Below are 26,479 nucleotides of genomic sequence, written 5' to 3'. Positions count from 1 at the left end.
TCATTGTGACCAGAGGAAAGTCACAGTTCTCCTACAACGAAAGAAGGGAAGATGCTATTGCCAGTCGCTGCCACAGACACGGTAAACGTTTTTGGTGAGGCCATCAGTTCTGTCACTTTGTCTAGTTGACCAGGAAAAGAAGGTGTTGTGGCCCGGGCTATGGATGGGAGTGGCAGTTGCCAAGGAGGTGGTGAGCAATTTAAGTATACAAGCAAAAATACTGTTGAAATCCTGATACTGAGGTCCAGGCTGAGGGACTGAAAAAGAAGGGACTGCATGCTAGGAACTGGAGAGGACAATAAGGTGAAGAGCTAGTTGAACAAAGAAGATAGGATTGGGAAAGGAGAGAAAATAGTGTGATTAGAAAAGCAAATTTCAAGTTGGCAGAGTGAAGGCATTTACATGTGCTCCAAGTCTGAGCTGTGGCTGTACTCCTCTGGAATGGAAAAGTAGATGATTAGAGTTGATGTGTAGGAATTACAGAAGGATCCTTGAGGATGATGATGTCAGGAGATAAAAGTGGAAAGGGACATTGACCTGGAGACTAAAAACCAAGATGTTCATCAAATCAACAGTGAACAGATTGAGAAGGATTAGTGTCCTGGAGTGACTGGGTGGCTCAGTTGGTTAAGCGTCTGACTTCAGCTCGAGTCATGATCTCGCAGTTGGTGGGTTCAAGCCTTGCATCGGGCTCTGTGCTGACAGCGTGGAGCCTAGAGCCTACTTCAGATTCTGTCTCCATCTCTGTCCCTCCCCTGCTCATGCTCTGTCTCTCTCTCTCTTTCTCTCTCAAATATAAAATAAAACAATGTAAAAAAAGGATTAGTGTCAGGCACAGATTTACCTCCAACTGAGAAGAGGTTACATGGCTATCACAGGGAAATAGTAAAAGCAGATAGTTATTGAGTAGTTGCTATGTGGCTATCATCAAACTGTTTATTTAATATGAAAATGATTTCTTTGTTAATGTCTATTTTTGAGACAGAGTGCGAGCGGAGTAGAGAGAAAGAGACGCAGAATCTGCAGCAGACTCTAGGCTCTGAGTTGTCAGCACAGAGCTGGACATGGGGCTCAAACTCATGAGCTGTGAGATCATGAGCTGTGACTGAGCCAAAGTCGGACGCTTAACCAACTGAGTCACCCAGGTCCCCTAGAAAATGATTTTTAAGTAAACTATTTTGGAATAATTTTAGATTTAAATTAGAGATGCAAAAATAGAGCATTTTTTTAAATGTTTATTATTTTTGAGGGAGAGCAAGCAGGGGAGGGAAAGGGAGAGAGGGAAACACAGAATGGGAAGCAGACTATAGGCTCTGAGCTGTCAGCACAGAGCCTGAGGTGGGGCTCAAACTTACTGCGAGATCATGACCTGAGCTGAAGTTGGCTGCTTAACAGACTGAGCCACCCAAGCACCCCGAAAAAATAGAGCAAGTTTTCATCCCCTTCATTCAGGTTCCTCTAACACCACACAGTGTCTTTCATAGCCATGGGACATTGGTGAAACAAGGAAATAAATTAATGTCAAGCAAACTTTATTGGGATTTCTGTAACTGTTGCTGTTTTTTGTCAAATTGGACCCTTGTTTGCAGCTGTGTCCTTTTTCAATGGCAGGATGCAATCCAAAATGCCGTAATATATTTAGTGCCCATTTACCTCCTTAGTCTCCTTTGGTCTGTGACAGTGTCTTGGTCTGTTTTTCTTGAGCTTGACATTTTACAGAATACTCAGGAATTTTGTGCATTGTTTCTCACTTCAGGTTTGTCTGATACTTTCACACAATTAGACTGGGATTCAGTAGAGCTGAAGTGTGCTTGTCAGAGCATCACTTAGGGAGAACACGCTGCCATGACTTACCCTTGGTGATGTCAACCCCAATCACTGGGTTAAAGCAGTGCTTGCCAGATTGCTACAGTGTAAAGTCATTATGGTTTTTGTTTTTGTTTTTTTTTTTTTTCCCTTTTCTGGACTCTGTTCTTGGGAAGCAAGTTACTAAGTTCGGCCCACATTCAAAAGGAAGGGGTACTAAGCTCCATCTATTGGGAGAATGTAGTATCTACAAACACTTAGGATTCTTCTATAAAGAAAATTTACCCCTTCTTGCTCATTTATGTGTTTAATCATTTATATAGATCAGGATGGACTCAGAATATTTATTTTATTCTTTGGGTTTTAATCCAATGCTGTTGTTATGTTATTCAAATTGTTCCAGTTTTGGCCATTGGGAACTAAGTAGTTTATCATAAATCATTTATTGAATCCTCCAACAATCCAGTGAGGCAGGTATTATGGTTATCCTTATTTTGTAGAAACTATGACTCAGAGTAAGAGATCTTCCCAATGATTCATATCATATATGTACAAAGCCAGGAATCACACTCCAGAGCCTGTGTGCTAAGCTTTGCTATGCTCTCAGAGGGAGAAGATGTTCCACAATGTCAGTCAGTGATTAGCAGAGGTAAGATAAGAGACAACAGGTTTTGCAGCAGTTCATCATAAAGGCAGGAGTTGCAGAATGGATGAGCTTCCAAAGGTACAGTATATAGAAAAAAAAAAAAAAAAAAGACAAAATGTCAGAACCAAGTCTGTTACCAGGTGGAAGAAGGGAGAGTAGCTAACACAGGAAAGACAAGGACTGATAGAAGGTTTCAGGACAATGGATGTCACGGAAGCTAAGGGAAGAAAAAAGTTCACCGATGGTACAAATGGTACAATTTGGCCTGCAGGGATAGAGAATTAGCCTCTGGTGGGAAGGAAGTTAAGTGAACGTCCATAAAGCATTTTAATAGAAAGATGAAAAATAAAACAAGATTTTAGGAGGTAAAAAATTATTTTAGAGAAAGGAGGTAAAGAATTTAGTAAGAAAAGGATGCAGGGTCAAGTAAGTATTTTCCAGGCTGGAGGGAGAAGCAGCACAGAGAGAAGTTTATAGAACAAAGACTGGACAGGGGCAATGTAGACACTATGTGCACAAGACTTGGAAAGGCAGGGTATTCATCTGGAAGTTAGGGGAAGCTCTCCTCACATACAGTAGGTGAGCCTAAGAGATCAAGGGTAGTGGCACTGTTGAGGTCAAGGTACAGACACACTAAGGATGCGTTACAGGTTTCTGATGATTTCAATTGTATTAGTAACACTAGAAGCAAGGTCACCCGCAGACACTGGGAGGCAAACATGAGAGTACTATCCAGTCCTGTGAGTAACTACCACCACTGGTCAGTATTTGACAGGCTCGGTGAAGGGGCACAACTGGAAGTCATTCCTGCTGATCGAAGCCACTGGAGTGAAAGCAAAGACAATTATCATGATCTCGATTTTTTTACTTGATGTTTTCAGATCAAATGGTTAAAACTGAATATGGAACTCTTAGACAAAAGACACAGTATTTCTAAAATGTCCAAATTAAGTATGGTGTTGGTCACTTGCCATGCTTATATGTCGAGCGTTGAGAAGAAATATCTAATGATTGTAATGATTGTAATGGCTAAACATAAGACTAATGTAAAAAAAGTTAATAGAATGAAAACTGTTGTTTTAGGATTTTTTTCTTCAAATAATTCTAATTGCAACATTCTTAGTGAATGTTTTCCTGAGTTTAATGCCAAAGGTGTAACGTATCATTTATATTTGTTAGAGGATAGGCTTAAGCAATAATTTTTCTAATCTGAGAACAAAATACAACATGAGTTGTTTTAAAAACTCATCAAATATTATTAAAAGCGGAGTTTTAAAATTTAATCTGAGACACTAACACCACTACATCTGTAACACCAATACAAAGTTTAAAAGAGTACTCCATTTCAGAAGCATTTTAATCTGCGACGTTACTTGAAGAGCCTTTTTTATATCCATGTAAAGGCTAAAATATCCATGGGCAGAATTTCATAAATTATTTCTTCGTGTCTCCTTCAATATTATAGATGATTGCCTTTAATATCGTTAAAACACTGTACTAAACATGCTCTTTTCCTCTATATGAACCAGAAAGAATTTACATTAAAACATGTAATTTATACTTGATTTTATTACCATATATTATTGTATACAATTTTGTTTGATAAGGATATTATAAATCATATTTTGAACAAAATATGTATGACATAGGTATGCAGTAATATTTTGAAGAAAAAAGTCATGAAAACATCTACCAAAAATTTAGTAATACTGAAAAACACTAGTTGGTGCAGAGTAATGAATGAAAGCTTCCTCATACACTGGAACACAGGCAAATCTCCTGGTACCGGAAGAACAACTTGGTTTAGGAAAAGTTCAAATTAGACATACCCACATACTCAGAAGTGCACATTATCTAAGAAATGAGTCCCTCATTAGACCAGCACACGGAGCATTCTCTGTTTGGCACTTAGCAATACAGACAAATGTGTATTTGGTTTAATGTGATTTTATTATTCTTAGATACATTTTATTTTATATAGATAAAAATATACAATATTGCTTTAAAAGTTTTTAATTTTGTAAGTGTAGAACTGTCATCCTATTCACACTTTAAAAAGCCTATTTTTCCACTAAATAATTCACCCAACGGCATGTGGAAGACACTAACAAAAATGGTTATTGTGAAGGCTTTTAATGAAAAGCTTAAATGTAAAAATGGAATATTAAGCCAGACCACTGGTCTAAACCTTTAGTGATACCTCATACTGGAAACAAATTATGAAATGTTTTAGACAAATTGGTTTTTTTCCTTAAATTGATTCTATGGATTCAAAGAATGAACTGAAAATTCATAGAACTGACATATTTTTTCTGAAGCCACTTTGATATTCATTAATTTACTAAAAAAAAAATAAGTGAAAATAGTGCATTTTAATACTATACCTTGGTTTAAGATTCCATCATGTTTTTTATAGAATACATGAAAAATGTGCCTGCCCTTCAGATGTCACATTTAAATAAATGAGTCTTTTTTAAAAATTACCTGAGGACAGTAGAGTTATCGGGGGGATCATTTGCCTTACCAGTAATAAAGGCCATTGTATCCTAGAAACAATGTACTGTTTGAAGTTAAGAGAATGGCATGGGTGTCTTAAGACCAAAGTAAAAGCAGTTGGATTCATTATTTGATATTTTGAAAAGACGCAAGACTATATGTAAGACTCAAATTACGTGCATATATAAGGTATAGACTATTTTCAAATGAAAGCTTGAAAATACTTTAAATATAATTTTGTTCATTATAAACTATATAAATGCACCAATCGTGTCACTCATAACAATACTTTGCATCAAACATTGCCACGTTCAAACTTCACGCTCCTCAAATATGAGAAAAAACAAATAGTTTCCACTGTACTAGTAAGTGAAAGTTATAAAGTCAACACATTCTACCTTAAAGTTCATTCTAGGTCTAAAGTAGTTTTTAAAGAATTTATACACAGTGAAATGGTGATTAAAGAGCTAGAAATAAAGCTACTTCCTCCTCGTTGCAAGTTGATAAACACGGTCCCATTCAAGCAGATCTTTGCACACCTGCAACACTGAACCACCATGGTGGAGATTTCAGTAAAGGTAAGTTGCAGTGTATCTCTTTCTCCCGAAAACACTGTTGACATTTTAGTGCTTCAGTCTTTATTTGATCAAAAAATAATTTGGAAAGACATTTTACTTTCAAAATTTTTCAACGTAAGGCACATAGCAACATTTAATATGTAGAAGCAACTAGGTAATAAATATTTTTTCAATCATAACTTGCCCTTTTCCTGAAGAAAGTGGGTGAGTAGTGCAGTTAAAACATGCCTGGACTAATACAAATGACTGAATTTAAGAAATACAAATAATATTTGTGTGCAGAAAGTTATTAAAAAGTTTACTTTCTATCAAATATACATCCTACAGTGTTATAGGTATAAAAAATTGTGAGGCACTTACACAACAAAGGAGGAAAGCACTGAGATTATCTTTTTATAAAAGCACCAAACCACTTATTTTAACATCTGAGATAAAAGAAGATGAAAGTAAATAGTTTGTTATTTGGTGTACTAATAAGAATAGATAAGTTGAAAACTCAAAAGTATTCCATTTTTTTCTGACAGAAATTTTTTATTTAAAAGTGTCATAAAGTTCCCCTGAATAAATTTTGTATATTCTCTAGTACTCAGACTATAAAGTGAATTCAATAAAGATAGCATCTCCCTCTCTCTGGCAGTACACTTTCTTTTTTAATGACTATAGTATATGTAGTTTTGGTAATTTTTTTTTAACTCTTAAAAACATTAAAATTTGGTTTGGAATAATAGTGCGAACAACATACATCAATGCCTCCATGTAAAGTTGCTGATGTCCAACACTGATAGTTCTATTATTCTGTAATCTTCTTTAATCCATGGTGAAAAATGGGCTTGGCATTACAGGAATCCACTGGATGTCAAATCGGGGAAAGGTCTGGCTTCTGACATGTGATGAAGGGGCTGAAGGTGTGTGGGAGTCTGAGTGCTATTTATATTATTTAATTCAGCTGGATAGGTTTCATTTAAAACTCCTCCATTCTGAAACTGCAAACAAAAATAGCAATGCAACTTATTAGATTTTTCAAGCATCTTAACCCACTAAATGATATATTAAAAAGTGTTTTTAAAATCTTTGTCTTGCATGTTAAACTTCAGATTCTTTACATCATTCAATGAAGACCAACACAGCAAATATTATGTATTAGCTGCATTTACAACAATTTGGTTTCTCCATTAGATGGTACAGATGTGTGATACATGGGTCTCAGCTCAGAAGTGGTATTAGGAGAGTATTTGATTAACAAATTGCCTTTGGTCTGGATAGGAAATGATGGATCAGAGAGTACCAGTTATGAATCACAGTTAGATATATCCATCATACATAGGTTGGCTTTGACCAGATTTCATCTCAGGCAAGTTCTGGGTACCAAAGTCTTGACTGCATTCAAAATGACTAGACTGGACTGCAGACGTAGAACTTTTCTATAAGAGGTCATTTCTGATAGAAGCATCTTAATATTCCTAAAATATTACAGCATGGGTATGATTTCCTAAACCATTTTTATTTGTTACAGGCTTTTAGTAAGTGCTATTAAAAAGTATCCTAATTATAGATTTTTATCAAATAAAATGCTTGCTCTTGTCTTCTTATAATGCAAATAGTCTAATGCGTCTACAATTGCTACTAAAAAAAAAAAAAACAAAAAAAACCAGATACATAGTCTGTACGCTTTTATAGATTATAGGGCCTTTGTATTGGATATAGTTAGTGAAAGTTATGGAAATTTTCATATAGATCAAAATCATACCCTTAATTCCTTGAAATACAGATTTAAAAGATCCTCTAAAACACACATTAAATATATAGTGAAAGTCATATAATCCAGGTCTTCAGTGAATGGCAGCTGTGGCGCCTTCAAATGGAAGTTATTATGCAGAGAATGGTAGCCTTTAAGTTACTCTTACCAGTCATTAACACAATGCAAGTCAGCAATTGTCTTGAAGTATGTTATCAAAAACAATGCTATGCAATAAAATAATACTGTGAGCCACGTAGGCAATTTTTAAAAGTAACTCCCTGGGGAAATACATAGGTCTACAGACTTGCTATTAACTCACTGTTCATAAAGAAGTAACACAAAGTGGCAGGGAGGGGAGAAAAACAAAAAACTTGAAAGAACCTGGTAATGAAATTTTAGGTTATGTAAATTATTAAGTTGTCAACAACTTACTCAAGTTACCTATCCATGGTACTTCATAGCAATGTTGTGAGAGTGTACTGAATAATTCTGATATAATTGAAGATGTCAGAAATGAGGATAAGAAAAACTTTCATTACCATTTTCTATCAAAAAACTCATATACAAGCCAAATGTAAGACAATTACAAATGTTAACTTGAATCTTTGTTGCTAATCTATAATACACAGAAAACAGAAACCACTGAACTTAGTTTAAATCAAGATTTTCTTCAAAAGCCTACTTAATTATACTATAAAATGAACTCAATATTTTCTAACAGAAAAGCATGAATGAAAAAATGATGTATTCCCCAGTGGCCACAGAGAGCAGCTACCATTACTGTTTAAATATATATATATATATATATATATATATATACACACACACACACACACACACATATATACACACACACACACACATATATATGTTTAAATGTAAAAAATATATATACATAATCTAAAATATATATACATATATATATATATATATATATATATATATATATATATTAGATTTAAAGTGTGCTTGCTGCTAGAAGTATTCTGATGACATAGTTTAAAGATATAGGGGCTCCTGGCTGGCTCAGTTGGTAGAGCATGTGAGTTTTGATCTCAGGGTTGTGAGTTCAAGCCCCTTAAAAAATAAGTACAAATTTTGGGGGGTCCTGGGTGGCTCAGCCTGTTAAGTGTCCAACTCTAGATTTCGGCTCAGGTCAGGATCTCACAATTCATGAGTACAAGCCCCGCCATGGGGTTCTGTGCTGACAGTGCAGAGCCTGCTTGGGATTCTCTCTCTCTCCCTCTGCTTCCCCTGCTCGATCTTTCTCTCTCTCAAATAAACAAACAAAACTTCTAGACAAGTAGAAAATTTAGCACAGTACCCAGCTTGACCACATGAGAGAAAGCCAGTAAGTTACACTTTTTTACAAGATGCTAGAAAAAAACATTCCATCTTGAAGGATAAAATGAGGATTGGGCAGATAACATGGAGGGATTACCATAGAACACTGAGGAGCCTCAGACTGAATTCAGGGATCACCAAGGACAAAGGTGTCTGAAAAAAGCACAACTGTATTGACTTTAACCTGATTTTAACACATACAAAAAAGATTGAGCTTTAAGAAATTACTTTTAAAAATGCAAATATATATTTGAAGTCTGATATTTAAAAAAAAAGTTTTTTTTTTTATGTTTATTTACTTTTGAGAGAGAGAGACAGAGAGTGAGTGGGGGATGGAGACACAGAATTGGAAGTAGGCTCCAGGCTCTGAGTGGTCAACAACAGAGCCCAAAGTGGGGCTGGAACTCACAAACCACGGGATCAAGACCAAAGTTGGACGCTTAACCAACTGAGACACCCAGGCGCCTCTGAACTCTGAATTTTTAAAGGGTCCTGTAATTATTAAGAACAGAGATAAACCAAAGGATCTATTCTAAACAATATATGACATACTCATGTTGCTGTAGCCCTTGATTTTTTTCTCCTTGGCTGTTCAGTTAAAAAAGATCTATTAGTATTAGTAACACACTACTACTGGAAAAGTACTGGCTTATTAAAAAATAGTCAAATAAAAAATTTACAATTGAGGTCTATAAATGTAAGAAGAATCACTAAAAAGGTTTACTCAGCCTGAGAAAACCCTTACCTTGTTTAAAAATGCCTGTGGGTCCGGCATTGTTGGATTGTACCGCATCTGGGCCTCGTGGCCGTGCGGAGGTTCCGGCTGGCACTGGTACATGGACACAGCCCCGGCATAACACGTCTGAGGAGTTACTATGGGCGGCTCTGGAGTAAGTCCGTGTGTTTGGTTCTCAGGAGCTTGTAAACACGTGAAAAAATCTTCTAAATTAGAAGTAGTAGGGTACGGGGATGGTTCGAAGTTCCCTAAGGGAAAGTCTAACTGTGGCCCCTGGGAATGTTGTGGCAGCACAAACTGATCACAGGGGATAAAGTTGTGTGTATAAGGCATAGCATCCGTCTCAGATTTGTAGGGACACTCTTGACTGGTCCCAGGTAAGTCTGAAAGGACATTATACTGCTGTAGCTCTTGCTGCGGACAACCAAAAGGCACAGACTGGTTAGCGCTCCAATTGGCAAACATGCCATTAACTTGCATATGCTGCATTTTCTGACACAGTTGTTGCTGCTGCTCCGATGCTACGAGGTTTTGCTGGTGCTGCAGCCGCTGCTGCTGCTGCTGCTGTTCTAGCTGCAGGTGCTCCTGTACCATACAACTTGAGTTCACAGCCACGGCCTGTTGCTGCTGGTAACCGGGACACTGGAAGGCAGGCTTGCTTAAAGAATCTTGGACATAGGTCAGGATTTCATCTGTGAGGTCAATATCTCTGAAGTCATCCTCACCAGAAAAGTCAGTTCTGAAAAATTCCTCATTCTGTTCCATGTCTTTGATATCTTCAAAATCAATGCCTAGGTGTTTCATAATGCTGTACAAGTCACTATTTCTGTTGTCTGCAAAGGGCCCTGATTGACCTCCAGAGATTGCTGGGTTCATATCCTGAGACTGACCTATTTGCTCATGTTTCAGGATACTGTTATTTCCCACTGGTGCCATACTGTCTTGCCAATTACTGCATTCATTCATAGGTTCGTTAAAAAGATTTCTTTCAAAAGCTGTGTTACTGGAAGCAGGATAGAGATAAATAGACTCATCTTGTTGCATCATGGCACCCAGGAGGGAATTGGGATTGAAAGATTCCTTATTTAGAGTTGATGTGGTAGCAGACTCTCTTCCACAAGCAGTAGTTTTAGTCCTCACTGGTAAGGGATCCATCATGGGAGGAAAAGGGTTATTTACCTGGTATAACACAGCTTCTCCAGAAGTAAACATAAAAGGCAACTTCATAGTTCGTTTTCGTAAATGCTCTGTTCCTTCTTCATCTCTAAAATTGGGTATGAGAAAAAAAAAAAGTTATATCAAACACTTAGAAAAATGTAATAGAAAAACAATATAAAAGCAAAATACATTGTAATTGAGTTTGATCTGGAACATGAACTTTACTTTGACATAAATGTTCCAGATAACAAGTGTTAGAAAACTTGTTAGAAAAATTTAAGTGATTTAGAATTTATCCCAGAATTTAGTCATTATATCCATTCTCAGTTTCCACCCCTGAAATCCTCCTGAAAAAAATAAATTCAAAGTGGAATAAAGATCCAAGTATAAAAACAAACTATAACACTTAGGAATTAACCATCCCAGCCAAGGCAACCCCTGTGCAGAGCAACTAGGGACTCCTTGCCCTCTACAGCACTAGTCATTCAGCCAAATGTGCCAGAGACATGCAACCTACATAGGAGATCTTCCTACACAAGTCTGCTCCTTCAAGATTGGGAGTACCTGTTAAACCTAATGAGAAAGTCAAAATGAGAAAATAGGATAACACTTCGAACAAAAGAGTAAGACAAAACTTGAGAAAAACTAAACAAAATGGAGATAAACAATCTACCTGATAAAGAGTTCAAAGAAATGCTCACTGGACTTGGGAGAAGAGTAGACAAACTCAGTGACTGCTTCAGCCAAGAGACATAAAATATAAAAAAAAAAAATCAGAGTTTAATACAATAACTAAAATGAAAAATACAGAAGGAATCAACAACAGGTCAGACGATGCAGAAGAATGGATCAGTGATCTGGAGCACAGGTAATGGAAAGTAGGCAAGGAGAACAGCAAAAAGAAAAAGGATAAGTTAAGGGGTCTCTGAGACAACATCAAACACACAAACATTCACATTATAGGGCTCCTAGAAGAAGACAGAAGGAAAGGGACTGAAAAATTCCCTAAACTGGGGAAGGAAACAGGTTTTCTGGTCCAGGAAGCAGCCAAACTCTGCAGGCCAGAAGGGGCTGTCATGAGATATTCCAAGTACTGAAAGGAAACAAACCTACAGCAAGGCTATCACTCAGAATTGAAGAAGAGATGAAAACTTTCCCACACAAAAGTTAAAGGGAATTCATCACCACTAAACCACTTAAAAGAAATGTAAAGGGACTTCTTTCAGGAAAAAATAGGTCACAACAAGAAGTGAGAAAATTAAGAAAGGAAAATTGTCACTGGCAAACCTAGAGTACAGGCAGGAGATCAATCATTTATAAATGCATGATTTAACCTTATGATGATGAAAAGACAAAAGTAGTAAAAATGAATTAGATCTAAATATTAGTTTAGGTAATCAAAGATAAAACATACCATCAAATATATAAAAAATGGAGAGGGCAGCAAAAACATAGTACTTTTAGAAATGTGTTAAAACTTAAGCAACCATCAACCATCAACTTAATATAAACTGCTATATACTTGGGATGTTATATATGAACCTTAAGGTTACTGCAGACCAAAAATATGTAAAAGATTTAAAAAATAATATCAAATAAAGAGAAAGAAATCCAAGTATGACACTGAAGAAAGATACCCATCAAAAGAGAAGCAAGAAAATAAGAAGGGAAAAGAGAAGAACTACAAAAAAAAATCAGAACAGTGAACACAATGGCAATTAATGTATTAATTAAATATAAATGGTCTAAATGCTTCAATCAAAAGATACAAGGTGACTGGAAAAAAACCAAGACCCATCTATATGCTACCTATAAGAGACTAACTTCAGACTAAAGACAAATTCAGACTAAAAGTGAAGGGATATGAAAATATTTTCCATGCAAATGAAAGCAAAATAAAATAAGCTGGGGTAACAATACTTAAAAGACAAAATACATTTTAAAACAAAGACTATAACAAGAGACAAGGAAGGCATTGCATAATGATAAAGGGGTCAATCCAACAAAAGGATATAACAAATGCAAATATCTATGCACCTAGTAGAGGATCAGTAAATATATGAAGCCTAAATGAAAGACATAAAGGGACACAAAATGACAATAATACAACAGTAGTAGGGGACTTGAGCACCTCACTTACATCAGTGGATAGATCATCTGGGCAAAACATTAATGAGGAAACAGTGGCTTTGAATGATACATTAGACCAGATGGAGTTAATCTATAACAGGGAATTCCATCTAAAAGAAGTAGAATGCACATTCAAATGCACACAGAACATTCTCTAAGACAGATCATGTTAAGTCACAAAACTAGTGTCAGTAAATTTGAGACTGAAATCCAAACAAGGATTTTTTCTGACCACAGATAAATGAAACTAGAAATCAACTGTAAGGAAAAAAAAAAAAAACCTAGAAAAAACACAAATACATGGAGGCTGAACAACAGGGTATTAAAAAACCAAAGGAATGACAAAGAAATGAAAAAGGAAATCAGAAAATACCTGGACACAAATGAAAATGGAAATACAGTGGTCCAAATCTTTGGGACACAGCCAAAGTAGTTCTAAGTAGTTGAAACCAATACAGGCCTATCTCAAGAAACCAGGAAAATCTGAAACAAATCTAACCCTTCACCCAAAGCAACTAGAAAAAGAATAAACACAAAGTTAGAAGGAAGGAAATACTAAAGATCAGAGCAGAAATACATGAAATAGAGACTACAAAGAAATGATTAATGAAACCAACAGCCTTTGTAAAGATAATCAATAAAACTTTAGCGAGGATCAAGAAAAAAAGAGAGAAAATGCAAATAAATAAAATCAGAAATAAAAGAAGTAACAACCAACCCTACAGAAATATGAGAGACTATATGAAAAATTGTATGCCGACAAATTGGAAAACAAAAACAAAACCAAATGATTAGGACTGCACCAAAATAAAAAGCTTCTGCAAAGTGAAAAAAACAATCAACAAAATGAAAAGACAACCTACTGAATAGAAGATATTTGCAAATGATGTATCTAATAAGGGGTTAATATCCAAAATATATAAATAATTCATACAACTTACCAAAAAGAATCTGATTAAAAAGAGAACCTGATAGACATTTTTCCAGGGAAGATAACAGACGACTAACAGACAGATGAAAAGATGTTCAACATCACTAATTATCAGGGAAATGCACATCAAAACTACAATGAGATACCACCTCACACCAGTCTGAATGGCTACCATCAAAAACAAGAAATAACAAGTGGTAGTGAGGGTGTGGAGGAAAGGGAGCCCTCATGCACTGTTGGTGGGAATGTAAACTGGCACAGCCACTGTGGAAAACAGTATAGAAGCTCCTCAAAAAATTAAAAAAATAACCACCACGCAATTCAGTAATTTCACTGCTGGGTGTTTACCCAAAGAAAATGAAAACACTAACTCAAAAGGAGAGAGACACCCTTATGTTTATTACAACACTGCTTACGATAGCCAAAATATGGAAGCAACCTATTGAACAGAAGAGAGGATAAAGAAGATATGGTATATTGCTCAGCCATAAAAAAGAATGAAATCCTACTATCTATAAAAACATGGATGGACCTAAAAGGTGTTACACTAAGTGAAAGTTAGAGAAAGATGAATAGCATATGATTTCACTTACATGGAATCTAGAAAACTAACAAAACACACACACACAAAAACAGATACAGTTTCATAAATAGAGAACAAATTGGTGGTTGCCAGACTGAAGGTGCTGGGAGGATGGGTTAAATAGACGAATGGGATTAAGAGGTATAAACTCCCAGTTATAATAAATTATGGGGATGAAAAGTACGACACAGGGAATACGGTCAATAATACTGTAATAACTTTATATGCTGACAGATGGCAGCTACACTTACGGTAAGCACTACATAATGTGTATCATTGTTGAATCACTATGTTGTACATTCGAAACTAATAAAATATTGTATGTTAATTATACTTAAAAAATCTTAGAAATCTGAGTGGGAAGAGTCATGTGTAAATAAAATGTAGAATCTCTATAGGAAAATACTAGCATAATTGACATAAAAATTAAAAATCTTACATGGCACAAGCATTCATAAATCAAGTTTATACATGGATAAAACGTGTCATGTTTGTAATTTCACATGTATACTACATATAGTATGTGTGTGTATAAATATATCCAACTTAACACCCATAGGAAGTAAAGAGCTCCAATGAGGACCCAGAGAGAAGCAAACAACATAGGAGAAAATAGACAAACAATATGAACGGACAATTCATAGAAGGAAAATGCCCTAGAAAGATACAAAAGATGTCCTGCCTCATTGGTAATGAGAAAATGCAACCAATAACCTTTGAATAACTAACAAGCAAACTCAAATAGTAAAAATATGAACAGCCCAAATGAAACCACTGATAAATGAAGAGCACTATACCTGCAATAGAACATAGATTCTTTACCAGAGCACATGGGATATGTTACTAACACTGACTATATATTTAACCATAAAACATTTGATCATAAATGATACAAAAAATACAAATTTCAAAACACTGACATCACACACAGAATGTTTTCTAACTTCAGTGGAATTGATGTAAAATTCAATAACAAAAACACCAGGGGCACCTGGGTGGCTCAGTCGGTTGAGTGTCCAACTTCGGCTTAGATCACAATCTCAAGGTTCATGGGTTCAAGCCCCACATTGGGCTCTGTGCTGACAGCACAGAGCCTGGAGCCTGCTTTGGATTCTGTGTCTCCCTATCTCTCTGCCCCTCCCCCACTCACGTGCACTTGCTCTAGAAGACATTAAGAAAATTTTTTTTTAAACAAAAAACCCAGAAAATCCCCAATGTAAAAAGTACATACTACTATATTTAAAAATCATGAATAGAAAAAACAAGACACATCAAAACACGAGGACTGTAGTTAAAGTTGTGCTTAAGGGGGAATTGATAAAGGCTGGAAAAATAGCAAATATACCCAAAGAGGGTAGAAGGAAAGAAGTAATAAGCAGATATAAATGCAGCAGAAAACAAGCAAACAATAGGAAAAATCAACAAAACAAAAGTTGGATCCTTGAGAGGATTAGAAACTAATGGCTTTGTAGCAATATTATTTGAGAAGGCAGTTTGCTAATAACAATGTTTCTTTAAAAGTCAGTACAGATACTACAAAATGAAAAGGAAATACAGCATAAAAGAGAAAAATCATCATCATGTTAATGAATCCAGAAATACTTAACAAAATTCAGCACCCATCATGATAACATTTAGTAAACTAAAGAGAAGGGAAGCTCTTAAATTAAAAACATATATATATATATACACACACACACATATATACACACACACACACACGAATATATATATTATACGTATATATACATGAGTGTACATATACTTAAACAAAAATATATATTTAGTAGCAAAATGTATATAATCTATATGGATATATGAATATAATGTATATAAATACAGAATATATGTATATATGTATGCATGTAGTATCTAGATATTGTATATGTGTGTATACATACACACACGTGTGTGTGTGTGTGTGTGTATAATTTAATAGCAAAAGCACTACCACAACATCATACTTGATGATAAAATATTAAAAGATTCCCCCTGAGACTGGTAATAAGACAAAAACAAAACCTGATATCATTATTTCTTTCACATTTTACTGAGGGCCTAACCAGTGCAATAAAGGAATTTTAAAAAATAATAAATGTCTAAAAATTAAAAAAATTATTGCAAATGTTATGTAGTAAATTGTGAAGGATCCGGACACTTATGAGAATAAGTGGATTTCAATAAGTTCACTGAATACAAGCCAGCATTAAAAAATTCAACGATTAGAAACTGGTGTACACATGCATACTATTCTTTTTAATGTTTTATTTATTTATTTTTTTGACCAAAAGAGTGGAAGGGGGAGAACAGACAGAGAATCTCAAGCAGGCTCCATGATGTCAGTACAAGAGCCTGACTTGGGGCTCGATCTCACGAACCATGAGATCATGACCTGAGCTGAAATCAAGAGCTGGATACTTAACTGACTGAGCCACCCAGGCACCACACCATGCACACCATTTAAAAACAGCATCACAAAACATCAAACAACTAGAAATAAAATTAAGAAAAAGATACGTAAGAGTCAGGTAAGAAAAATACAACCCATTATTAAGATAAAGACATAGGTACAGACTCATGTACCCATATGCACATACATATATTAACCATGTTCAAGGGTTGGAAGAGTCAGTATTGTAAAGACGCTGATTATCCCAAAATAAGCTCTAGTTTCAATGCTATTCCGTTCAAAATCACAACAGATACTCCGGTGAAATCTGACAACTTATTTCTAAAATATAAAGGATAAAGAAGAGAGGAGACAATGCTAGAGGAGAACAAAAATTCCTCAACTAATATGGAAAGCTGACACACAAATATCAAGATTTATTATAAAGATGTAGTAATAAAGATAATGTGCTATTGAGGTGAAAACAGACAAGTAGACTAATGGAATCCAAAAACAGAACCACAGACACAATCCCCTGATCAAAATGCAGTGGAGCAGGGAAAAAAAGCAGCCTTGTCAATAAGTGATTCTGATCAACTGGATATACATATAAAGGAAAATATTAATATTGATCTTACCTCAAGTCACATACAAACAAAACATCAGCTCTCTAGAGCGTAGAAAACATTTCTAATACAAATATCTGACAAAATGCTTATTTACAGAATCTATATGAAACACAAAAACCTCTGCTTGTTTAGAAAACATGTACTAAACACAGGACTGTTATGCATTTATTTTATTTTATATATGGCACTAGCTTTTCATCTTTCCTTCATACATCAGAAAAAAACCTGGAGTTTTCTTTGGTTATTCTCTTTCTGTAATTCCACCTATTTAGTTGTTCAATAAAGTTTGTCAATTCTGTCTTCTCAATGTCCTTCATTTATGCCTTGTTTCTTTACATATTTTCAGTTTTTACTTCCAGAGAAAATTCTCATAGAATTTATTTTGAGGTTTTCATGTAAGAGGATTTAAAAACCAAAGTGTTATTAAAAAAAAAAAAAAAAGAAATGAAGACATGAAACATTTTGTCTTTGTACTTACGTCAGTGGTCTCTGAGTTGCAATGATATAATCTGGTCTTCCATTTTTATACACTAAGCGTGCATTAGACTGAACCCAGGTCCATCGATTGTCTTTGGTGAGAAGCCTGAATACTATCATGCCACTTTCTCCAGTCTTAATCACTAAAACAAAATCCAAAAATTATCAAACCTGAAAACAACATTTTAATTCTTTTTAATGTTTGTTTATTTCTGAGAGACAGAGACAGAGACACAGCATGAGTGAGGAAAGGGCTGAGAGACAGGAAGACACAGAATCTGAAGCAAGCTCCAGGCTCTGAGCTGTCAGCACAGAGCCCCACGTGGGGATCGAACTCAAGAACCATAAGATCATGATTTGACACGAAGTCAGTCGCTTAACTGACTGAGCCACCCAAGTGCCCCTGAAATCAACATTTTAAAGAAAACCTCTGAAACAAAGCCCTTATGACATATTTTTTTGGACATATTTCTTTTATCACCAAAGATGATATATGTCTTGATAACTTTAAACACAATATATTAAAATGTATGGAAACAGTTCTTCAGAGTTGTTTATTTTCTACTACAGACTAAACATTATTTAAAAAAAAATTTTTCTTAATGTTTATTTTTCAGAGAGAGAGACAGAGCACGAGGTAGGAAGAGGCAGAGAGACAGTGGGGACACAGAATCCGAAGGAGGCTCCAGGCTCTGAGCTGTCAGCAAAGAGCCCAACATGGGGCTCGAACTCCCAAACCATGAGATCATGACTTGAGCCGAAGTCAGTCGCTTAACCGACTGAGCCACCCAGGCGCCCCAAGACTAAATTTATTATTTAGTAGATTAAAGGGAAGATTAAATCAGAAAATTCTGGTAATACATCTAACTACAGAGAGGGTACACAATTTGGGGAAAACAAAACTATTAAAATTAATTTCATTTTAAAAAGGGAATGTTTCTACCACTTAGGATTTTATTTAACCATTTTAAAGCATAATCTATATTAGCATAGATTTATAAATTAATGATACCATTTAAAATGCCGTTAAAAATTGAGCAAAACATTGGGCAAAATGTTCATTTTCATAGTAATTAAAGTACTAGACTCTTGCATGGTAAGTGTAAGGCAGTTAATAAATTGAGTGTAATTCAGGTTAATCATAATGGTTTGACATCAACTGTAAGTTTATCCAGTTGCTTTAAACTCATTACCTTTTGTGAAATTGGAAACATGTACTAGAATATATGCAGTTTTTTGGGACACATTCATAACAAAATACAACTTACTCCGGATATGGTACTCTGCACAATAAAGCATATCAGCAGCATGAATAAATTGATATCCTGATCCTCTCATGCACAACTCTGCTTCAGTGTAGCCTAAAACAAGTTTTCCTCTGTTTAAAAAAAAAAAAAAAAAAGGTAAATAAGAAATTAAAATTTAACATAAATGAAATAAACAACCTAATTGATCAGCTATATGCTATTTTCTGCACTGTTTTCCTTGATTCAGAATTTCATATGAGCAGTAGAAAAAACCATATTCATGCAAGTGCTCTCTTTTGTTTATGACTGTTAATACCAGTTTTATTTTCTTCTTCTGAAAAAAAAAAAAAAACTGTTGAAAATTAGCATGGCTAAAGATGAATCTAACAGAGTAGATTATGTAGGTAAAACAGAATCTTTAATAAAAACCTAGAAAGCATATACTCCATTTCAAGGGGCAAAGCTTTTCACATCTGTCTGCATTCCTGTATTAGGGGAAAACCAATTATAGGTTTTGACACAGTATGAATGCTAATATCACAGTCTACCTCATAATTTTCTGGAAGTTACTCAACTTCTAGGGCTAAAAATCAAATAGAGTCTGTGCATTAAAAAATGTAAAACAAACCAACAAATGTCATCAGGATAGTGAATCTTACTAATACAAGCAAATCATCTTTATGACACAGAAACTGTGACAAGTATCGTAAAAAAAATTACAAGAGGATTTGTGAGCCTGATGAAATTATTTTAAAAGGCTACACTGAAAGAGTATGAAATAACAGCTAATTTAATAATAAACATTATAATTTACACTACATGTTTTACATACTAAAAGAGATTTGCTACAACAAAATATACGTTTAATGAAAGAAAACTGAACAAGTTTTACTTACTTGGCATCACAACCAGTAGGTGTAAAGTCCAATTTGTGTTTGGTTCTAAAGATGAAGTTTTTGGTTCGAATTTCAAGTATGGAGGGTGGCTGCAGTGGAGTAGCTATTGCAAACAAAGCCAACTGAGGTGGAAGGATTGACCCATCTTTGCCTTTCTTGTTCTGTCCGTGAAGATACTTTAACCTCCCCTGGAAATTCATTGCCTTTAAAAAACCAAAACCGGCTTATTAAAATTAACCCTTTAAAACTGTTAATTTCCAAAGGCTCAATCATGGCCATTTCCAGTGTTGTTGATAATTCCATAAAAGTTCCTGAGGCTGACTGATGTTACTTCCATTCTTTTCTCCACAAGAAGCCCATTATAATTATCCCAAAAGGCAATACGAATTAGATGCTAAAGGGGCAGCCCAATAAGGTACTCCTTTTTAACTGTCACAACAAAAATACCCGTATCATCTTCTGAGCTCACAAATGCCCTGTCATTCACACCTAGAGGACGTAGCTCCTTCCCCCCCGTGGCATTCAATACATGTTTCCTGAATGAACGAATAATGCTAAAGTCATCAAGTACACATTAATTTTCAAATAGAGATGAGCTATATTCCACAGCTCATGCTCTATTTCATAACTCATGGCAATCTTTCATATACAGATAAAATGCAATTTCATTAAAGTGCTAAAATTAATCATAAAATCACATAAAGAATGCAGAACTCAAAGTAACAATAAAGGGTACTTTTAGAAGATCGAGGAAACAAAGATGATTTAAACGTGAACATGATCAACTTAGTTGCTTAAAACAGTATTAATCAGGCTGAGGGATGATTCTGACCTCAGTATGATATGGTAGCAGCACAAGGAACCAAAGACCCAATTACGCAAATTCCACCTGAGAAATACATATTAGCTGATCATCAGTACTAGGAAAGCTATCTCAAAGCACAATTCTAACTCTGGGTCAGCAAAATTATCTTCAGAAATAAACACATTAACAAAAATCACTGTTTGCTAATAATGTTTAAGATCTGGTTACTTCAAATTCCTGCTAATTCACAAGAGTAATATGCACTATGCTTTGTACTGTCTTCTGTGCCTAGTGGAGTGCACTTCCTTAAGGACAAACACAGTATGAATCTGAGCATCCTGCGAAAGCTGCTCCTTGATTATCCTGTTCAGGTGTTCAGAACAACAGCATCTCATACCAGATGACTACTTTGCAATCATGAATATACAACCATTTTTCTTTCTTTTTAAATGTTTTTATTTATTTTTTTAGAGAGAGACTGCAAGCAGGGGAGGGGCAGAGAGAGAGTAAGACACAATCTGGAGCAGGCTCCAGGCTCCAAGCTGTCAGCACGGAGCCCAACACGAGGTTCAAACCCACAAACCATGAGATCATAACCTGAGCCTAAGCCGGACGCTTAACTGACTGATTTACCCAGGTGGCCCTACAACCATTTTTCTATATGGCAGTTACTGTAGCTGTGTAGCAAAGGACATGATAATTTTCTGTTCAGCAGGAATTAAATGCAAAGAGGGTTTAAAGCAAAAGTCTGCTGCTAAACGGCTACTAAGTTCTCTTTTACATAAAAAAGTCCCAGAAATATTTTGCCAAGATACAAAGTCCATGTTATTTCACTCAGCCTTTGTTACTATATCCTAAAAGATCGAGATTTGGAGTTATGGAAAATACTAGAAATCTGAAAAAAAAAAAAAGTTACTTTCCTTCATGCAATTATTTTATAAAGGAGGTTTTTAAAATCAAACTCAAATCTAACCGAAGAAAATGGTTTCGACATTTATTTCTTACTTTCTGAACTGCAATTGCCAGTATCATAAGATTTTGCACCTTACCAGGAAACCGGATGAATTATCCAGGAGACACCTTAGTCGGCACACGAAGCTCCTCTCCATAAAGGAAGAGTTTTCTGGAGGAAGCTGGTCTGGGTTATAACAGACTGCTGGCTGCGGGAGGCCACTAGCTTCTAGAGAAATAATAGCAACACAAATTTACATCCCATTTTGCTGTACAATCAGGTGTTCTGGGATAGATAAAATTTGTGTTAATTTCTTAACCGGATTCTATTCTGAATACACAAATGAAGAATCATTTTCAGAAGAGGAGCTAATGAAAAGAAATACACGTACAGAATATCACTTTGACTACACAGAACTTCACCTACTCAGTTTTGTTTTTATTTCTATTGTCAATAATCTTCATATTGTCTAACACTTTTTATCTTCTTGACACCTTCACACATTTCTAAAAGCATTGACTGAGAAAAGATTTTACCCTTGGATTTTTATTGGGTGCATTTTACAGACAGAACAACTTCTACACACTCCAGGATCAACCTTATGCATTCCTTCCAATCTTTCAAAAGTTATTTGTATAACATATATTACCAAGCACGGTAACACTTCCTCGCTTGAAATTCATCCGTGGGGGTCATTTGTCAAAATATTCCTTAGGTCTTCAGTCTGTGACTTGACTATGACATACAACTGCAGACTCCTGTCTTTCCACTTCTTCCCAACCTTAACCAAGGACTTCTATGCCTCCAAAGGTTCTCTGCCTCCTTTCACAGACTTACATTAAAAACTCCCCAACACTATCTTTCGGTAAACATTCTTACCATCAATTCTTTGTCCAGAGTCTGCACACTGCGTAGGGTTTAATGTCCAGTGCAGCTGACGCTGAAATTCAGGCCGATCTTCAGTGTGAATAAGTTCATACACACTCTGGTGTATGACATCAGACTAAAGAAAAAACATACAGGGAAATTTTTTTAAAGCCGTGATTAAAAAAATGTGTCTTACTAAGTTAATTTCGAAATGTAGCTACATTACAGGGTGGTCGTTAATGGTGATGAATGCACATGAATCAGACAGATGATCACAGAGCTGTCCAGTCATCCAAGATAGGAAAAGCTAGAGAGAGGGGAGCACTGTCACTGGTGAGCAAGAGTTCCTTGCCATCACTTCCCTAGCTGAATGCTCTTCAATTATAGAAGTCAACTCTTCACTCCTTCATGGCAACACATTAAGTTCTGTGTCTTTTTAGCCACTTGTTGATCTTTTAAATCCTATTTCTTTCACAAACGCTTGTCTGAAAATCCAGTTGTCTTAGACTTCTCTAAGCTTAAGAGTATTAAATTATTTCTTTCACTGTCCTCTAATGACTTTCTTTAACGTTAAATTTTTATTTCCGGTCCACTCTGGAAGAATAAGGGATTACACCTTTACCAGGACAGAATCCTTCTTCTACCACTTGACTCTCCACAAGATAGGCTTTGTCTCAGAGCCAGGTTCCGCTGGTTTAGCTATCTAGACTTAAACCTCCTTGTGAACGTAACTAGCATTAAACCATCTCTATGCAGTCCATTACCCGATTACCAGAGTTCTTCTCTGAAACACAGACTGTAGCACAGGTTCCCTTAACAAAAAAAGCTTAGAGGCTTCCACTGTGTACTTAACAGAGTTTAAACTTCAGTCGGTTTAACAGTGTAGACACTGTTACTCAAGCCAGCAGTCTCAGCATCACCTGTGAGATTGTTTGACATACGAATTCATAGGCCCCACTCTGACGTACTAAATCAGAGTATGTCGGAGTGGGGACCAAAGATTTTAGTTTTGCATCAAGTTCTTCCAGTGAGTCTTAACACATTAGAATTTAAGAACTAGGGATACATAAGAATAGCTAGCAGTCAAGTGTACTTACAAACTGTTCTCACATCATATCAGATGCTCTTGTCCCTCAAATACGACAAACACCACTCCATTTATGCACCATTTATTCAAGAGCATTAAACAAACCAAATACATTCATCTCTTTAAGCACTTCCAGTCTACTGCTTATAGTAGTGCTCCTATCTCTTCTTTCCTGTGCTCCTCCTACACTAAAGTCCACCCTCTGAATCTTATGCTTAAATACCATTTGCATCAGGAAAGCTTCCATTATCAGCATTAAGTCAGAATTAAAGATATAAACCATGGTATTTTGCCTGTACCTTTACATATCACCTCATTCATTTCAGAGCTGCCGCATGCCCTCCATAGTATCCATAACTAATCTGATGGCAAATAATCTCCTGTCTGCCCCCCATCCAATGTTTCTATATATAAGAGACTCCTTAATAAGTGAAAGATGAAACACAATATCCATGAATCTCATATAACATTTAAGAAAATTATAATGCAGTAAATTATTAACAGTATAGAAACTATTAGCTGCAAAAAGATGATTTTTATTTTATAAGCATATTTTAATTGACATTTTCTATATATAAGTCAACTCTTCACTCCTTCATGGCAACACATTAAGTTCTGTGCCTTTTTAGCCACTTGTTGATCTTTTAAATCCTATTTCTTTCACAAACGCTTGTCTGAAAGTCCAGTTGTGGAATGAATATATATATATATATATATATATATATATATATATATATATACATATAATATATATTACATATATAACATATATATATGTAATATATATTATATGTATATATATAGAAAATGACATTTTCTATATATAAAGTATCAATTACATCCCTAAAATGTATGATACATAATTTCTAAAAAGATTTTAAATGACCCAAGAAAAATATATTTACCTGCTGGAACCCTAAGTAATCTTGTATAGTAGAAGAAGCATAAAAGACCAAAGCATCTGTAGTGACAACCAGCACGAAGCCATTCAGAGCCTACAAAGAAAAAGATTAGTAATTAGAAAAAGATTCTAAAATTAGTAATGTGACTAAATAACAATATGGTCACTCATAAATAATGAGGTTGCTTAAGGCTGTTACTTTATTGCTGAAAATTTTTCTCTTTAAAATGGCTAAAATCACACCTCATAAACACAGATACACTGTATACTGTGGGATGAGTGGAATCTATTCATACCTTTTGATTTAGGTAAGGAAAAGCTTACAGCTAAATTTAATGCTCAGTCACAGTAACTTCAGTAAAATCGGTTTCGTCTTCCTCGTGCTTCAGATACTGCTTTAAATATACTGTATATTTTTACTGTACATGTTTTTTAAATTGTATAAACATGTATTATAATCTATCACATTGCTTTTTAGAGAAAGATAGTCTGTAAAGATGCTTATTATTTTCTGAAGAGAAATTTGATAGAACATCTTTGCACAGACCATTCACACATTGAAGCAATTTGAAATCTGAATACTCCCAAAGCATTAAAACAATTTAAAAGCTTTTATTGGCAACATAATCACATATATGGACTGCACATAAAATACACATACATGTAATACAAAATATACACTTTAATTACTAATATATTCAAGTTTAAAGCTGTCATTTTATATAAGACAAATGTCCATCTAATTACTAATATAGTCAAGTTTAAAGCTATCATTTTATATGTGCTATTTCTATTATTTCCATCTATATTATACTTCTTTTTCTTTCAATTTTACCTGCTTTTGGCCAATTTTTATTTTTATTATTCCCTTTGCTCCCCTACTTTCAGCTTGGAAATTTATATTCTTTTCTGTTCTTTCAATCATTACTCAAGTCCACTGTTAATATTTCTATACTCTTGGATAAAAGAAAGAGTATTTATTTGGATCACTTTAAACATTTATGGTTATCACATATTTTATCTCTATGAGCCTTCACTGTTTCCTGCTTCAGTTCAGCTCAGCAGAGTTCAATGTGTTCTTTGCTGTTATCATGCTAAACCCTTCTGAGACTCTCCTCTTCTTCATGTAAAAGGAGACATGGTGTGGGTTAGTGAGAACCATACAGTTTGGAGTCAGATTTGAACTGGATTGCTTTCCCAGTCTCTTATTATCTCTGTGGCTTTGGTTATTTATGCCTTCAAATTTTAGTGTCATCATTTGAAAAACAGGCAATTTGGTTAAGAGCCTATTTCATCTTAGCGCCTGGCACAGAGTCGGCACTCAATTAACATAAGGCACCATTATATAAGGTTGTGGAAATGAGCAAATATTTACATGACCATGCTTTGTGAACTGTTGAGGTATATAATGACAACAATTAGCTAATTCAACACTTAATCAATGATGACAAACTGAAGAGGATATCTATCAAGTACTGGAACTAGAGAATTACCAAGACATTGCCACTGTGCTTAGAATGCTAGCAAAGTCAGGTAGGTATCTACCTTAGTTATTAGATACAGTAGATGAACAGCAACTGTCTTCCTTTTCACTCTAATTCTTTTCATCTTCAAGATTCTTGGTCTCTAATATACGCCTGCAAAACTGACTGCAAAGACAATAAACAGCATCTACTATTTGACAGCCACTTTTCTAAACGTTTTCGTTTATTCGTCAACATTCCATTGAGGTAGGTGCCATATTCCAGTATTGCAATCAGGTAAACGAGGTGAACTGCAAAACAACTTGCCGAAGGTCACAGAGCGAAGCTGAGCCAGGAAACAACTAGCCTTGCTCAATGAAGCCTGTCCACGTACCTATCATGGTCTGCCTCCTCTAGGAGTATTGCTCGCCAGCTGTGGCAGGACTGTTACACTTTTAATCCCAACTGGGCTCTAAAGTTCTTGATTTCAGAGATTATGGCTACAATGCCTGGTGATTTCCCCAGAAGGAATGGGGCTGGCACCCACCAGGAACTTAAATATTTACTCATTAACACCCTACAAATTATTCTTAAATTTCAGTTGGCAGTAATAATAGATA

At 35.3% G+C, this 26,479-nt stretch overlaps 1 protein-coding gene across 3 annotated transcripts in view; it reads right to left on the bottom strand.

Annotated features, from left to right (window-relative positions):
• Positions 1 to 4,005: 4,005 nt before the first annotated feature.
• The window catches only part of AHR (aryl hydrocarbon receptor), a 53,617-nt gene continuing 31,143 nt past the window's right edge, over positions 4,006 to 26,479 (bottom strand). Inside the window, exons 2-10 of one of the 3 annotated variants that reach the window (XM_019443525.2) lie at positions 25,942 to 26,045; positions 24,401 to 24,490; positions 22,421 to 22,544; positions 21,639 to 21,769; positions 19,785 to 19,987; positions 18,910 to 19,019; positions 17,643 to 17,784; positions 9,354 to 10,608; positions 4,006 to 6,509 (exon numbers count right to left, since the gene is read on the bottom strand). In XM_019443525.2, coding sequence (XP_019299070.2) covers positions 6,363 to 6,509; positions 9,354 to 10,608; positions 17,643 to 17,784; positions 18,910 to 19,019; positions 19,785 to 19,987; positions 21,639 to 21,769; positions 22,421 to 22,544; positions 24,401 to 24,490; positions 25,942 to 26,004 — 2,265 coding nt within the window. In that variant the 5' untranslated portion in view covers positions 26,005 to 26,045 and the 3' untranslated portion in view covers positions 4,006 to 6,362. The remainder of the gene's footprint in view (positions 6,510 to 9,353; positions 10,609 to 17,642; positions 17,785 to 18,909; positions 19,020 to 19,784; positions 19,988 to 21,638; positions 21,770 to 22,420; positions 22,545 to 24,400; positions 24,491 to 25,941; positions 26,046 to 26,479) is intronic. The other 2 variants (XM_019443523.2, XM_019443524.2) reach the window with 2 other exon arrangements.

This window comes from Panthera pardus, unplaced genomic scaffold (assembly GCF_024362965.1).
Source record: "Panthera pardus isolate Hobbes unplaced genomic scaffold, ASM2436296v1 HiC_scaffold_8, whole genome shotgun sequence".
NCBI classification, from domain to species: Eukaryota; Metazoa; Chordata; class Mammalia; order Carnivora; family Felidae; genus Panthera; species Panthera pardus.
The sequence above is the reverse complement of the archived record's forward strand: the minus strand, read 5'-3'. Positions and strand labels throughout refer to the sequence as shown.